We start from the raw sequence: 14631 nt of genomic DNA on the forward strand, positions 1-14631 counted from the left end.
ATACACGATCACATATGTGTTCACTGCCTTGTTCTCTCATTCTTTTACCACATACATTTCAGTAACTGTGACATTTCTCCTGCACTTTACCCCCAATCAGGCCTAAGTTGTGCCCCTGTGACTTCTGACTCCTGACTCCACTCTACCACTTGTTGGCTTGACTTCTAATGCCATTCATAGGAAAGACATTTGTGTTGTCAGTCTGAATGACAATCATAACGTCACTTAATTGTATTGGTGATAGGGTGCCTTGTAACACCCAACCACCTACACACACCCACAGCCACCCACACAGAAGCAGCGATGTCTAGCCCAAACGTCCAGGTGGTGTCTCAACACCCTGCCTTGTATTTTTCCAGCAGACATTCCTATCCCGGCCGGATTGTGTCAGCTGTCCCAGTCCTGCTCTATCAGTGGGGGGCCAGCAGAACAGAGCAGCGCTCAGCTGTTACAACTGGACACACACAGACATGCACAGTCTTTGCCTAGTATACACAAATGCAGGCAAATGAAAGAAAAAAAAATTGCCCTTCTATTTACATAAAAAAATAATTATATTATTAAATACATAAATTATATTACATTTATAATTTATAAATGAAGTTTGCAACTGTTCTTTTCTTTTGTCTAAAAAATGGAAACACATATTAGCTAATTAAAATTATTTTGAAAAATGTGTTTACTAAAAATATAACAAAACCTGCATGGTTAAAAATACATACTGGACGCTCAGGTGAAACAGTAGTCTAATGTGCTAGCCCACCCCTGCTGAGATCTCTAATTTGAATCCTAGCTGGTGCTTTTAAACGGCCCAGGCACTCAAACAGGAACACTTGGCTGTGCCTGAGGGAGGGAAGTGGAATGAGACATGCACTAGTGGCGAGGTATTCATGGAAATCACAGCATGTCTCTTCATATGTGGTATGGGTTATCTGTAAGATGAAGTATCAGAAAAGCAAAATCCAATTGGAGATCAGCATCATGGTGGTACCCTCTTAAAGGCCTTGAAACAACATGGCGACACTAACTTGGAAACAAAGAGGTGGCTTGACAACACCTTCATGCAACACCTTCATGCACCCTCAGCACTTAGGGAGCAGGCCAGCAAACTGGTTGCTGGTTCAAGCTCCACTGCTGCCAGGTTGCTACTGTTGAGCCTTTGAGCAGGGCACCTAACCCACAATTGCTTGATTGTATTTGGTCGCAATTGTAAGTCACTTTGGATAAAAGCTTCTGCTAAATGTGATAAATGCAAAAATGCTAAATGTTGGGACAAAGCGGCAATCTTAGTGTCAACAGGGGGCAGAGCAACGACCCTAGTGCAAATAGAGGAAAAGTCTGTATGATCCATTTCAAAATTAACTAAACTGGCTTTATTGGTAAGCCAAAAAGTAGAAATCAAACTGTTTAAAGCAGGTGTTTCTTGTGGTTTTAATAACAAATAGTGAACCAAGTCAAACGTTTGCATAAGAGAGAGGGACTGGCAAACCAGGCTTAACTGGGAATAAAGAAGCAGAGCATTTATGAAAAGCTTTTTCCACGAAGTGTTCTGTTGCACTGCGATGGACTGGCGTCCCATCCAGGGTGTTACTGTGTGCCTTGCGCCCATTGAAAAGCTGGGATAGGCTCCAGCACAACCCAGCGTGACCCTAATTGGATAAGCGGATAAGAAAATGAATGAATGAATGTTCTGTTGCAAAGACAACTAAGCAAGAGGATGATGATCCATATTAAAACACTAAGCAGATGAAGTGACAGTAAATTTAAAATTAAGATCAAGAAGACATTCAAGGGTCAGTTTACAAAAGGCAATAACATCCAAACAAGCTAAATTCTCTGCTTCACCTGACAGACTGTTGACTTTTACTGACATCTAGTGAAAAATCAACCAAAGTACATTTACATTTAGTAGTCTACTTGTTAAATTCACGTGTTTCAGCCACAACTGTTGCTAACAGGTGTCACAAATCAATTATGTAAAGAAAATGATATGCTTTCAACTTTGCTGCAACAGTGTAGGGAAGGCCCTTTCCTATTCCAGCATGACTGTGCCTCTGTGCACAAAGCAAGGTTCTACATTTATACTTTCTTGAACACATTGTTGTCCTGCACAGTGGCCAGCAGCCAACATTCAAATCCACTAGTCTGGTACAAATATTCTTTCCACTTTTGTCAACTTCTCAAGTAAATATTCCTTTTGTTGATTGCTTTGTTTGCTTTCTGACCTACAGGGTTTGAGGATCATTTTTACAGACTCATCGCGCATCATTTTCCGGCTCAGCGGCTCTGGGGCAGGAATGGGAGCCACCATACGCATTTATGCTGAGTGCTATGAGAGAGACCCGGAGAGACACAACAGAGAGACTCAGGTAAAATGGTTGATATTTCTTTCTGGGGTCCAGAACTGTCGTGAACCTCCATTGTTGTGATACAGGATTAGACAATACATAATAGATAATACGTAGTTAGAATGTGGAATCACCTCCTTGCAACCGTGTCTCCTACTGTCTTGTCCAGCCATCGCCATAAGTAGTAGGTAAATACAGAGGAGACTTGTTTCACTCTATGTTTTAGGGCTCACTTTAACAATCTATAAATTCTAAGAGGGTTGATAATAGTGTTTCTATTAGGAATCAATTTGAAATGACAGTAAATTTGGCCAACCACATCTTCCCTGTAAAATAATTGGGCTTTGTTTTTGGATGTGTGCAACAAGAAGATTTTTCATTTTTCTTGTGTTGAAATGGGTAGAATAAAGTAATACTTTTATATGTGTTTTACAAATAAAGAAGAAATACTTAATCTCCTTAAGAACGCTTAATTTCAGCTTAAGAACGCTGAAATAGCTTTGCAAGAAACTGCATTCATGAAGCATTTGGACTTTATTCTTAAAGTCAAATAAAAAATAAAAATAAAAAATAAAAACAGGTGGCGGTCGAAGTGTCTAGGCTGTTTTTTATTTTTATAATTTTTTAATGCATTTTCTCCCTATTTTCCTCCCGATTTAGCGCACTCAACTTTTGTCTTCCACTGCTGAGAGATACCAGTTTGCGTCCAAGGAGAGCACGTCGCTGTACAAGCCTCTTCCGACATGTACAGCTCTCCTCTTCTTGCCCCTGCATTCTGCACAGGCGTCTCTTCCGCCAATCAGGGTCCTTACACAGTGTATGAAGACCCACCCACCCACACATAATCCGGCCCCCACCCTGCAGATACGGTGGCCAATTAGTATCTGCTGCAGGCACTGCCAATTATGCCTGCCAGATGGCACCCAGCCGACCGGTGGCAACACTGAGTTTCGAACCGGGGAGTTCAGAAACTCGGTGCTTGTGTGCTAGCAGAATATCCCGCTGCACCATCTGGGCACTTTAGGCTGTTTTTTAAATGTTGCGGGGGGCAGAAGACTGAGTTTTAAAAATCTTGTTTTACTACTGACAACGTGCATCTTTATTGTAGGACTGCCTGATAAAATTGGTGACGTGTGCCTGATAAACTGGCATATAAGATTGCATCCACCTGTTAAATTAAACAGTTCAGTAGACATAAATTAGCACTGGAAAAATTTATTGTTAGTAACGGGTCATTTTTTGTTTTACTTCTTATTCCTTTCTAGATTGTAAGACGCCATAAAGATGTTTATTATTATCTTTAATATGGAGCGCTGGTAATTTATTAGCTATAATATATAATACTAAACCTTGCCAGCTTGTAATCATAATCCAATAGCTTTGCATAGGAAATCATAAACTGATATTGTTACTTAATCCAGCCATCATTAACCAAACTGATTAAATCAACCAGAGCTGTTTGTGAATAAGCATGTTGAAGCTATCAAAAGGGCAGCCAAAACAGTTGGCAGTATGTTTATCACCTTTATACAGGTCACATTAAAAGTAACAACATAGGTAATGAAGATAAGTGATACACTTCAGTGTACTTCTAATGGAAAAGTGTCTGCCCTTATTTTTATAGCTTAACCTAGGGCGAGTTGTGGTTGCTTCCTGGGAGGGTTGCAGTTTTCGAGACCATTAGACAGGATTTTTTTCTTGGTCTTGACCATAATTCTTGAGCCTTTTTATGACTTATCACATAATTTTAAATTTTATTAAGTGGAATAATTTATTGTAAATGTCATTATCACCTTTGTGTCTGTTTTTTGTTCATTTGGGTTTGTATGTTTCTGCGTCGTGGCAGGTTGTGTTGGGTCCACTTATTGCAGTCGCTCTAAAGATCTCAAGCATTCATGAAAGAACAGGACGCAGAGGACCCAACGTGATCACCTGAGCCAAATGCAGAGACCCACACCAGGAGCAAAAACCCTGAGAAACACATCTTCCACAGATCCTCAGAGCAAAGCCATGACTTTCCCCTGTAGCAGCCTTGATAGCCTGCTTCCAATCTGCACAACCTCTCACTGACATATGTACACTGTATATGCTTTTGCTGCTGTCCCACAGACATTTCTGTTTCTTTCTCTTTGACTTCCCTTATCATGCTTTTTTCCCCTCTTGGTCTTCTCAAAGTCTGAAAGGGATAGAGTAGCCATTTCTCTTTAGGGTCTCTTTTTTGGAATGACCTAGCTTTCACAGTGACATGCATGGGAACCATTAATATGCCGCATTCATGCTGCAGTATTGTGTTTTTTTTATTTGTAACTACACTTAATGTGTGTATTGCTCATGTTGTTCCAGGTCACTAGATTCTCAGCTTTATTATAATTAGGCATTTCCTACTTCTGTATCTTACCCAAACAAATCAGTATCAACTCAGAAATGTTTAATTTTATGTCCATAAAACTGCATATCTGCTTATGAATCCATCTGTTGTCCATCCATTCATTCATCCATCCTTTTCTCTTTTAAACAGATTTGGGCATAATAAGTAACATAATACAAATATGTACAAATAATAAACTAACCACTGTTAAAGCCTTAGCATAAATACAGTCTTCAAAACAATGAGTACATACAGTTTCAGTTTTACGTATTTGTAAAATATGTGAGCTTTTTTTAGTTCAGTTTTTTTTGTATGACCATTTGTCTATGTTAAGTTTTAAAATTAATAATAGGACAATTGAGCATATAAATGAGCATATGAATAATAATTATTATTATTACTATTATTATCATTACAAAGTGCTGCTGATTTGTCAACCGAATAGATTGTGTGTCTTCAGAAAATCCTGTTTTCTCTTTGTGCTTCCTAACTGTCTATTCATTTTTCCTCTAAATCTGTCTTGTTGCTGGCCATCCTTTTCCTCTTTTACCTTCATTTCTTCCAAGCATTACTGCTGTTTCCAATGAACTGGTTCTTTATGAATTTTTGAACTGGTTCGTCTGATCTCTAGATTTGTTTGTCCTCAAAAAAGTCAGCAACAAAGTTCAGAAGCATCAACATTATTCCTGTACCATTTGTTTTATTTTCAGCTTTTCCATCCATAAAGGACTACAGAAAAGACCATAGTATTAACAGTGCTTATCTTTGGTTGGAGAAGGAATGAAGGTAAGCCACTAAAATCTCACATTGTGGCTATTTCTCATACAGCAAAATAAACAATGTGCTACTTTAAGAGCTTTTATCCTGCTCTGAGAAAACAATGCCATGCATAAATTGTTCCATGCATTGTAATCAATAACACTAATGAATATTAGGACTTAAACCTTTTATAGGTACTTTGTATAATAAATGTATATCCAGCAAAACACATTTAAAACTAATCCATGCACATGTTGCACACGAGATAAGAACCCACGCAAAATTAGTAATACAGGTACCATGTTTTGCATTAAACAATTATAAATATAAACAGATTAAATTTCACCTACAATTGTCTTTAGTTTTATGAATAAAATTGAAAGTCACCACTTTTCAGTTTTAAGGTGATGCCTTGTTATGAATGTTATTCTAAAATGTGATGTGAAATGCTTTTTCAGAGTGGTGTAATTTTTTTAATGATGTTTGAATGATACATTTGTTATGATGTACACAGTTTTTGTTCAATGCAGTTCTGTAGTACTGTGAAGTAAAGGAAAACATGTATTTAATATGATTAAGTAACAAAAAGGGAGCTAGCACATTTGGTCATGTCATGCTTTGCCTAGGAGCATATTCTGGGAACACAATAAGACCTAAAATCTAAAAAAGAAAGGTCCAAAACTATTTTTAAAGTGTGTTTTTGAATGTTACGACTTGTGGCTTGCTAACACTGGTTTTTATTTTGCTAGTTTTTGAAAGGCTACCACTATACCACTTATTGAAATGTGAAATGTTAACCTATGCTCCAGAATACGGAGAGGTCCAACTAAGTGTACATTTGAATGCAGTTTAAAGTTTAAGTGGAAAGTTTATATGAAATCACATAAATGAACCACAAGCATATTAAGGTAATGCTAATGTATTTAATGTTGTATCCTACATTTTACTTAAATAAATTGTGTGTAAAACGTTGTGTGTAACATATTGTAATTTGTTATTTTGAATTGTATTGTATTTCATTGTATTGTGGATGTTAAAAGCATCAAAAACTGATTTTGGCTAAATTAAATGACCTAAAATTTACCCAGCTCACCACCAAAGCATGTAATATTTAAGACCGAAGATAACTTTTAATTAGTGAGATAACTTTTAATTTTAAAAAGAACATAATTTTAGCAAACCAGTTCTATCTGATTCACACCATTTCTAGGACAGTAAAAGTATATTTATTTCCATAGCCTTGATATACAACATATTAAAACACAAGTCCAAACAAGGGACCTGTATATTATTATTAAACAATTGTGTCATTTTAATAGGTGAGCAGATCTATGGCCACAGCTACAAACTAAACAACATTAAATGGTAAAAGATTGTGTAAGGTAATGTAGTATTTATTCCACAAAGCACTGAAAAATGTTGTGATTAAATTTACTAACTTAAATGTGTAAACACATATTCCATAATCACAATAATATAATTATAGCACTCGGGTGGTGGAGTGGTCTAAAAAATATTTGGCTGCTGTGGCAAACTGATTTCTGTTTTAAACTTGGCAAATGTATAAATAATACCAGCACTGACAAGTATAAACAAGGAGCAATTATTTGCTAGCTTAAACCAGGTTAGACTAATAAATAGCTAATTGAAATATCTGTCACTTATATACAGTATAATTGTAAATTATGAAGCTTTTTGGTATTATGACTGTTGAGCTACAAATGTAATTTTAAACTGTTTAATTATTAGATACTAATAAAAAGGTGGAAATATTTTTTTGGCAGTGTAGAAACTTAAACATTGTAGGCACAGTGTAAATCATTTATAAACATACTGTACACTCAGTTTGCAAATACATTAATCCTTTCATATTTTTACAATACATTGTACAGCAAGTAGAACTAAATATGTAAGTCTTTATTTATTATTTAAAAAAACGTAAAGCAATAATAGACACAAGCGTTTTGACCTAAAGGTGGCATTTACAATGGAACAGCATTAAAAGCAACTCATAAGATCACGTATATACATAAAAAAGTGAATAATTTGACTAGATATTTGTGTCCACATTGGCTTTAACATAGTGCAACACTGCTAGGGCAACAATATTTCCGAAGGGTTTTGCACAATTAGACTCATTTGGCATATGCCAGGTAGGCAAATAAAAAAAAATAAAAAAAATAAAAACTTTACTTGAGTCATCTTTGTCTAATAATAAAAGTAGTTTGATTATTAGAAACATAGTGTGACATATGCCAAAATAGACTAAACAGGGAAGGAAATACTTTTTCACAGCAACTGACCTCATCCATACACCTAAGCTCACAGACAGAAGATTGGTGTGTAATTTAGACTGATATGGCACACAAGATTGATACCCCTTCCACCCAGAGAGAAGAGCAAATATTGGTTTCTTTGTCCTCCAGCAATGAAAAGTCTTTTTGGTATCTCTTGGGGGTAGGGACATTGAATTATATTTATCACATTGTTAGCTAAAGGTAAAAAAAAAGATTCACATTTTTCCCAGCCATGGACACCCAACAGTCTCTGATAATTAGATGCCTTAAGAGTCATGAAGAAGCTTATGTTTTCTTAACTACTTTACATGAACCTTTCTTATAAATCACTGCAATGACTCTTTAAAATGGCTCTGAAAAACTATTTCTGGGTGGACAGGCAGCCTCTGGAAGACTTTGACATTGCAGAATAACTTGCTGGTAGTTGGGTGGTTCCTCATGACTGTAGTCCTCGCTAAATGTTTCATAGCAACTCTCAGTATACACGGGAGGAGCAGAGCCAGGCCATCGTATGCCAGTGGGAATGAGAATGATGGGAGTGATTCCGTCGACAACATTGTTTCTGACTTCAGATTCCTCATATGATGGTGGATAGTTGTAGCACCTAAAGAGAAAAGGTTAAAAGTTATAATATTCAATGTTCTCTTATATTTTGTGACTGAGGGTAAGCTTCTTTAAGCTGAATACTTAATTTTAGGCATTTAATTTTGCTAATATCACAGTCAAGACATTTATACATACAGTGTATCACAAAAGTGAGTACACCCCTCACATTTCTGCAGATATTTAAGTATATCTTTTCATGGGACAACACTGACAAAATGACACTTTGACACAATGAAAAGTAGTCTGTGTGCAGCTTATATAACAGTGTAAATTTATTCTTCCCTCAAAATAACTCAATATACAGCCATTAATGTCTAAACCACCGGCAACAAAAGTGAGTACACCCCTAAGAGACTACACCCCTAAATGTCCAAATTGAGCACTGCTTGTCATTTTCCCTCCAAAATGTCATGTGATTTGTTAGTGTTACTAGGTCTCAGGTGTGCATAGGGAGCAGGTGTGTTCAATTTAGTAGTACAGCTCTCACACTCTCTCATACTGGTCATTGAAAGTTCCAACATGGCACCTCATGGCAAAGAACTCTCTGAGGATCTTAAAAGACGAATTGTTGCGCTACATGAAGATGGCCAAGGCTACAAGAAGATTGCCAACACCCTGAAACTGAGCTGCAGCACAGTGGCCAAGATCATCCAGCGTTTTCAAAGAGCAGGGTCCACTCAGAACAGACCTCGCGTTGGTCGTCCAAAGAAGCTGAGTGCACGTGCTCAGCGTCACATCCAACTGCTGTCTTTGAAAGATAGGCGCAGGAGTGCTGTCAGCATTGCTGCAGAGATTGAAAAGGCGGGGGGTCAGCCTGTCAGTGCTCAGACCATACGCCGCACACTACATCAAATTGGTCTGCATGGCTGTCACCCCAGAAGGAAGCCTCTTCTGAAGTCTCTACACAAGAAAGCCCGCAAACAGTTTGCTGAAGACATGTCAACAAAGGACATGGATTACTGGAACCATGTCCTATGGTCTGATGAGACCAAGATTAATTTGTTTGGTTCAGATGGTCTCAAGCATGTGTGGCGGCAATCAGGTGAGGAGTACAAAGATAAGTGTGTCATGCCTACAGTCAAGCATGGTGGTGGGAATGCCATGGTCTGGGGCTGCATGAGTGCAGCAGGTGTTGGGGAGTTACATTTCATTGAGGGACACATGAACTCCAATATGTACTGTGAAATACTGAAGCAGAGCATGATCCCCTCCCTCCGGAAACTGGGTCGCAGGGCAGTGTTCCAGCATGATAATGACCCCAAACACACCTCTAAGACGGCCACTGCTTTATTGAAGAGGCTGACGGTAAAGGTGATGGACTGGCCAAGCATGTCTCCAGACCTAAACCCAATAGAACATCTTTGGGGCATCCTCAAGCGGAAGGTGGAGGAGCGCAAAGTCTCGAATATCCGCCAGCTCTGTGATGTCATCATGGAGGAGTGGAAAAGCACTCCAGTGGCAACCTGTGAAGCTCTGGTAAACTCCATGCCCAGGAGAGTTAAAGCAGTTCTGGGAAATAATGGTGGCCACACAAAATATTGACACTTCAGGAACTTTCACTAAGGGGTGTACTCACTTTTGTTGCCGGTGGTTTAGACATTAATGGCTGTATATTGAGTTATTTTGAGGGAAGAATAAATTTACACTGTTATATAAGCTGCACACAGACTACTTTTCATTGTGTCAAAGTGTCATTTTGTCAGTGTTGTCCCATGAAAAGATATACTTAAATATCTGCAGAAATGTGAGGGGTGTACTCACTTTTGTGATACACTGTAAGTCCAAATCTCAAGTCAGTAGCTCTAAAGTTGAAGTAATAGTGTGTTTTAAGTAAGCCTTAATACCAGATCAATTTCCTTATCAGCAACCCATGGCAAGTCAAAGTCAAGTCTTGAAAGAAATAATGCAAATGGGGCATCAAAGTACAGCATCCAAGTCATGTCTTGAAGAGAAAAAATGGGATATCACAGCCCAAGTCACTCCCAAGTCATGTCCTAAAAAGTGACAACCCAACCTTAAAATGACAACCCAACTTAAAAACCAAGTCAACTTTATGTCTAGTCTGAAGGGGATGTCACAGTCACTACTACTAATTTGTTAGGGAAACTCTGGCTCTCTTAATAAATGGGCATACATTAATGTAACATATATTAAATAATATAATTTACTGGCAATTATTTAGTTTCCCAAGAAACAAACAATATATATCTGTCTGTCTGTCTGTCTGTCTATCTATCTATCTATCTTTATAGAATACCTTTATTTGTCATTTATACATATACAGGTGTACAATGAAATTATTTTTCTGCATATCCCAGCTTGTTTGGAAGCTGGGGTCAGAGCGCAGGGTCAGCCATTGTATGGCGCCCCTGGAGCAGAGATGGTTAGGGGCTTTGCTCAAGGGCCCAACAGTGGCTGCATAACACAGCTGGGATTCGAACTCTCAACCTTTCATAAGGTTGATAACCCAAAGCTCTACCCACTAGGCTACCCCTGCATTGTGTCTTATTGTACAAACTGTAAACTGAATTTAAGTTCAAATCCAGTTATTGTTTGTTGTATAATGTCAAAAACATTATTTCCCAATAATAGTTTTTTTCTTATTTAAGATTGGATAACTGTATACAAGGCCAAGATGCAGACATAGGTTTAATTTCTGTTTATGTTTATCTAAAGTAACAGTGCTCAGGATGGTCGAGTTAACATGATGTGTAGCAGTGTTTGTATTTAACATAATCTCAGCCTTTCAGTCAGTCATCTTCAGTAACAACTTGTACTTCATGTAAAGGTTTTATTGAATCTGGAGCATATCCTGGAAATACTTTGTGTAAGGGAGGAATACACCCTGCACTGGTTGCCAGTCCAGTGCATGGTATCATGCACTAACATAATCACTCTTTTGTAGTCTCTAACTGTATGACTGCAAAGTTAATAAACACAAAGTAGGTGTCTTCTTGTAAGGAAAGGTGTCTAAGTGGTTTGTATATTGTACCCTTCTTACTGTACACTTACAACAGCTATTCACAGTATACTGTAATGCAACTAACAGGTCGGTGTCACTAATGTGCTGAATATGGTCCACCACCCAAACAGTGTCTGATCAGTCTGATTCTTTTCACGGATGGACAGGGTAAACGGTAGTTGACAAATTGTGCATAATATCAAACAGGTAACTAAAACTTACATTATAAGTGTAACAGAAAATAGCTGTAGCTGTAAATACAAATATGTAATGGTAAAGCAAGCCTACCTGTCCACAGTAAAAACCTGTATATCAGCATTTTGGTTTCTCCATTCTCTACGTTTGAGCCACACATTTTTCATTCCATGACCCACAGACCATAAAACTCCAATGACAAGAAGGATGAAGCCCAGAATGATAAAAAGATAAGTGGAAACATCCATAAGGTCAAGCAGATTTTCATTTTGGATGGACTTAATGTAAGCACCAACACAGATAAGGATCAGGCCAACCGTGGGTAACAGAAGTCGTGCTGCAGACAGCAGGTGCTTCCTTTTAGCCATGGAAACACCACAGGTTATGTGGAGCTGAAATGTGTTCTTTATAAATCTGAAGAAAATTAATGTGCACTATGACTGCAGATGTTCCCACTGACATCTGACATGCAACAGTCTGGATCATTGATTCTTAGGAATGGATTGAAGTTTGACCTGTCTGACGTCTTTGAATAGAAAAAAGATCCAGATCTATTTATTGTGCCAACAAATTAAGCAATAAGTCCAAGGCAGTGCCTGTCTGGTAGGTTTGTTGTGATAAGGCTCGTGTTAAAGTCTGTAATAAAGCTTAGGTAAGAATAAGATGCAGTAAACTTTTATTTGTGTTTGGCTTTGTACTAACAGACAGCTGGAACTAGATGCACAGATACAGTGTCTTAAAAAGGTAATAAATTCCTTAACATTTCATTTTCTGTATTTAGCAGACACTTTTTTTTTTATCTAAAGCGACTTTCAGTACTGTGACTCTATATTGTCTAAGCAATTAAGGGTAAAGGACCTTGCTTAAGGGCACAACAGTGACAACCTGGCACTGGTGGGGCTTGAAAGAGCGACCTTTTGATTACTAATCCAGTACCTTAACCACTAGGCTACAACTGCCTTAATCATGTTGTACAAAATGGTCTTTGACAGTAAAGGGTCTCCATCAACAAACAGTTCAGAGATTTTTAAATTAACAGTCATTTTTCTTCAGTTTTCATTGTTCTTCCCCAGTTAGTTAACTGTGACTACTGTAAATAGTTTTGTCAACTGCAAATGATAGAAAACACACAAGCTTACTGAATAGGACCAATAAGTGCTAACACACATACAGAATTTGGAAATCAGTTCTTAGTTGGATCACTAAATACAGAATACCAAACTGCCAAAAGTTAAATAATTACGTGTATGTGCTTTCAGGAACATAAGTCTTGATATATGACATACACACAAGTGTTGGGACACCCTTCTAATATTTAAATTCATGTGTTTCAGCCACAACATTTGCTAACAAGCATAATAAATCAAGTATATAAAGCAAGCTCCATAACGACATGATGAAAGCTTGGTTTGCACAGAGCCCTGACCTTAGCCCCACTGAACAGCTTTAGAATACACTGGAACTTCAGTTCTTTCTTGACCAACATCAGTACCTATCCATACAAATGCTCTTTTGAGTGGCTGTTATAGCTAAAAAGATCACACAGGGGTCACTGGTATGGTGATGGATAATAACGTGGACCAAAATCTTTATAAATAAATGGTGTTTGGTGTGAAGGAACCAGTGAAAAGAGTTTTGTTTTTCGGACTTTGGAAGCAATAAGGTGATCGTGGACACTGGGCACCCAGTTTGTATTTTCCTACAAGTATTTCTGAATGGATCTTGTGAATTATTATAATTTATAACTAATTAAATTTATTAATAATTACAATTTGCACGTCATTCACCTGATACTTTGTTTTTGAATGAATGAGCGGGGTGATATGGCAACAGTGTTACAGTATAAAAGCTGACTGAATAATAAAGTTTACAACTCATACATATCAATGATGGTAAAGTTGATATGTAAGAATGAATGTGCAAGTGTTTTTATTAATATACTACTGCTGAAAGATAAAGCAATATTCAATGTTTTTATATATTAATAAAGGTATTATATTAAAAGTCTAAACATTTTTATAGCAGCATGAGGACTATTGGTTTGATAAGACACATCAGGTCATCATAATAAACAAAATCTGAAAAACCAATGACATTTTTAACAGCTTCATTACATTGTAGTCTGTGGTATTTTAGATGGTTTTTATTATAACAATTTGTACTATAGTTTATTCAACTGTCAGATGCATACACTGGGTTCAGGCAAAGTCTTTAATATACAGTTTGCATGGTATTATATATAAATTAATTGATTATAAATTAATTGATTACTTATTTCCAGTTCAGGCTGGAAAATGTGTCTTAACCTACCTATTAACTGCTAGAATTCCAGTTTTATTTTGCTTTTGTTGTTAACAAAACACCCACTTATACGGAAAGAACCCACAGTACTGCGTTTCCTCTGTTTGTGGGTAACTGTAAAGAATTTGACTGTAAAATAACAGTAAAATACGGGAAGCATTTTACTGTTTGTCAGTATATGCCAGCAGGTTACTGTTTATTTACAGATGCTACTGCTCGGTCAAGAACAGAACCAGAAGGAATTGTTTTCATGTTTTTTTATCGAAACAGTGGGAGCAGGAGTATGCTCCAACACTAACTTTACATTGAACACAGGGCTTAGCCCACCAATAGCAATACAACACACCAAAACATAAACACACGCCTAACATCTCAAAGCTTATTAGTCATGACACCACATCACACAGATATATTTTGTAACGTTACAAACACAGTTACTTAATAATTTATGTAATTTGTTACAATCTAATATAATCATTTAAATGATTTACACTAAGTGTGCATCCTAGAAGCACCAGAATAGCCACACCCACTATCACTAACTCAGTAAGTCCAGAAAGATATACTTTCAAGACAATATTGCTGTCGTTTACTTAGTTTGGGTGGTACAGGCTGTTTCTGTGTGGAGTTTGCATGTTCTCCCCATGTGTGCATGAGTGCTATAAAATGATTTTCCTGGCACTAAACTATGTTTAAAAAGTAGAAATCATTTATTGTCTGATATTGCAATGTTATTATATTTAGACTTTTGCACTGAGAGAGGATTCATACACGTGGTAAAAAAAAGTATGAATT

General features: G+C 37.3%; 2 protein-coding genes across 2 annotated transcripts in view; one reads left to right on the top strand and one right to left on the bottom strand.

Annotated features, from left to right (window-relative positions):
* Positions 1-4824, top strand: part of pgm5 (phosphoglucomutase 5) — a 30621-nt gene extending 25797 nt beyond the window's left edge. The window contains exons 10-11 of the mRNA XM_062998471.1: positions 2232-2369; positions 4195-4824. Of these exons, the coding sequence (XP_062854541.1) occupies positions 2232-2369; positions 4195-4284 (228 nt within the window). The 3' untranslated portion in view covers positions 4285-4824. The remainder of the gene's footprint in view (positions 1-2231; positions 2370-4194) is intronic.
* A 3290-nt stretch (positions 4825-8114) lies between these two features.
* LOC134318014 (transmembrane protein 252-like) lies at positions 8115-11903 on the bottom strand. Its single transcript, XM_062998755.1, has 2 exons — positions 11629-11903; positions 8115-8376 (listed from the first exon to the last, which is right to left on the bottom strand). The coding sequence occupies exons 1-2, from the start codon at positions 11901-11903 to the stop codon at positions 8115-8117; spliced, it is 537 nt and encodes a 178-aa protein (XP_062854825.1).
* Between the last annotated feature and the right edge of the window lie 2728 nt (positions 11904-14631).

The sequence above is a fragment of the Trichomycterus rosablanca genome, chromosome 7 (genome assembly GCF_030014385.1).
Source record: "Trichomycterus rosablanca isolate fTriRos1 chromosome 7, fTriRos1.hap1, whole genome shotgun sequence".
Lineage (NCBI taxonomy): Eukaryota > Metazoa > Chordata > Actinopteri > Siluriformes > Trichomycteridae > Trichomycterus > Trichomycterus rosablanca.

Coding starts and splice junctions, on each gene's coding strand:
- LOC134318014 (XM_062998755.1), bottom strand. CDS start 11,903: ATGGCTAAAAGGAAGCACCTGCTGTCTGCAGCACGACTTCTGTTACCC. Junction 8,377..11,628: donor CAGGTTTTTACTGTGGACAG/GTAGGCTTGCTT, acceptor TTTTCTCTTTAG/GTGCTACAACTATCCACCAT.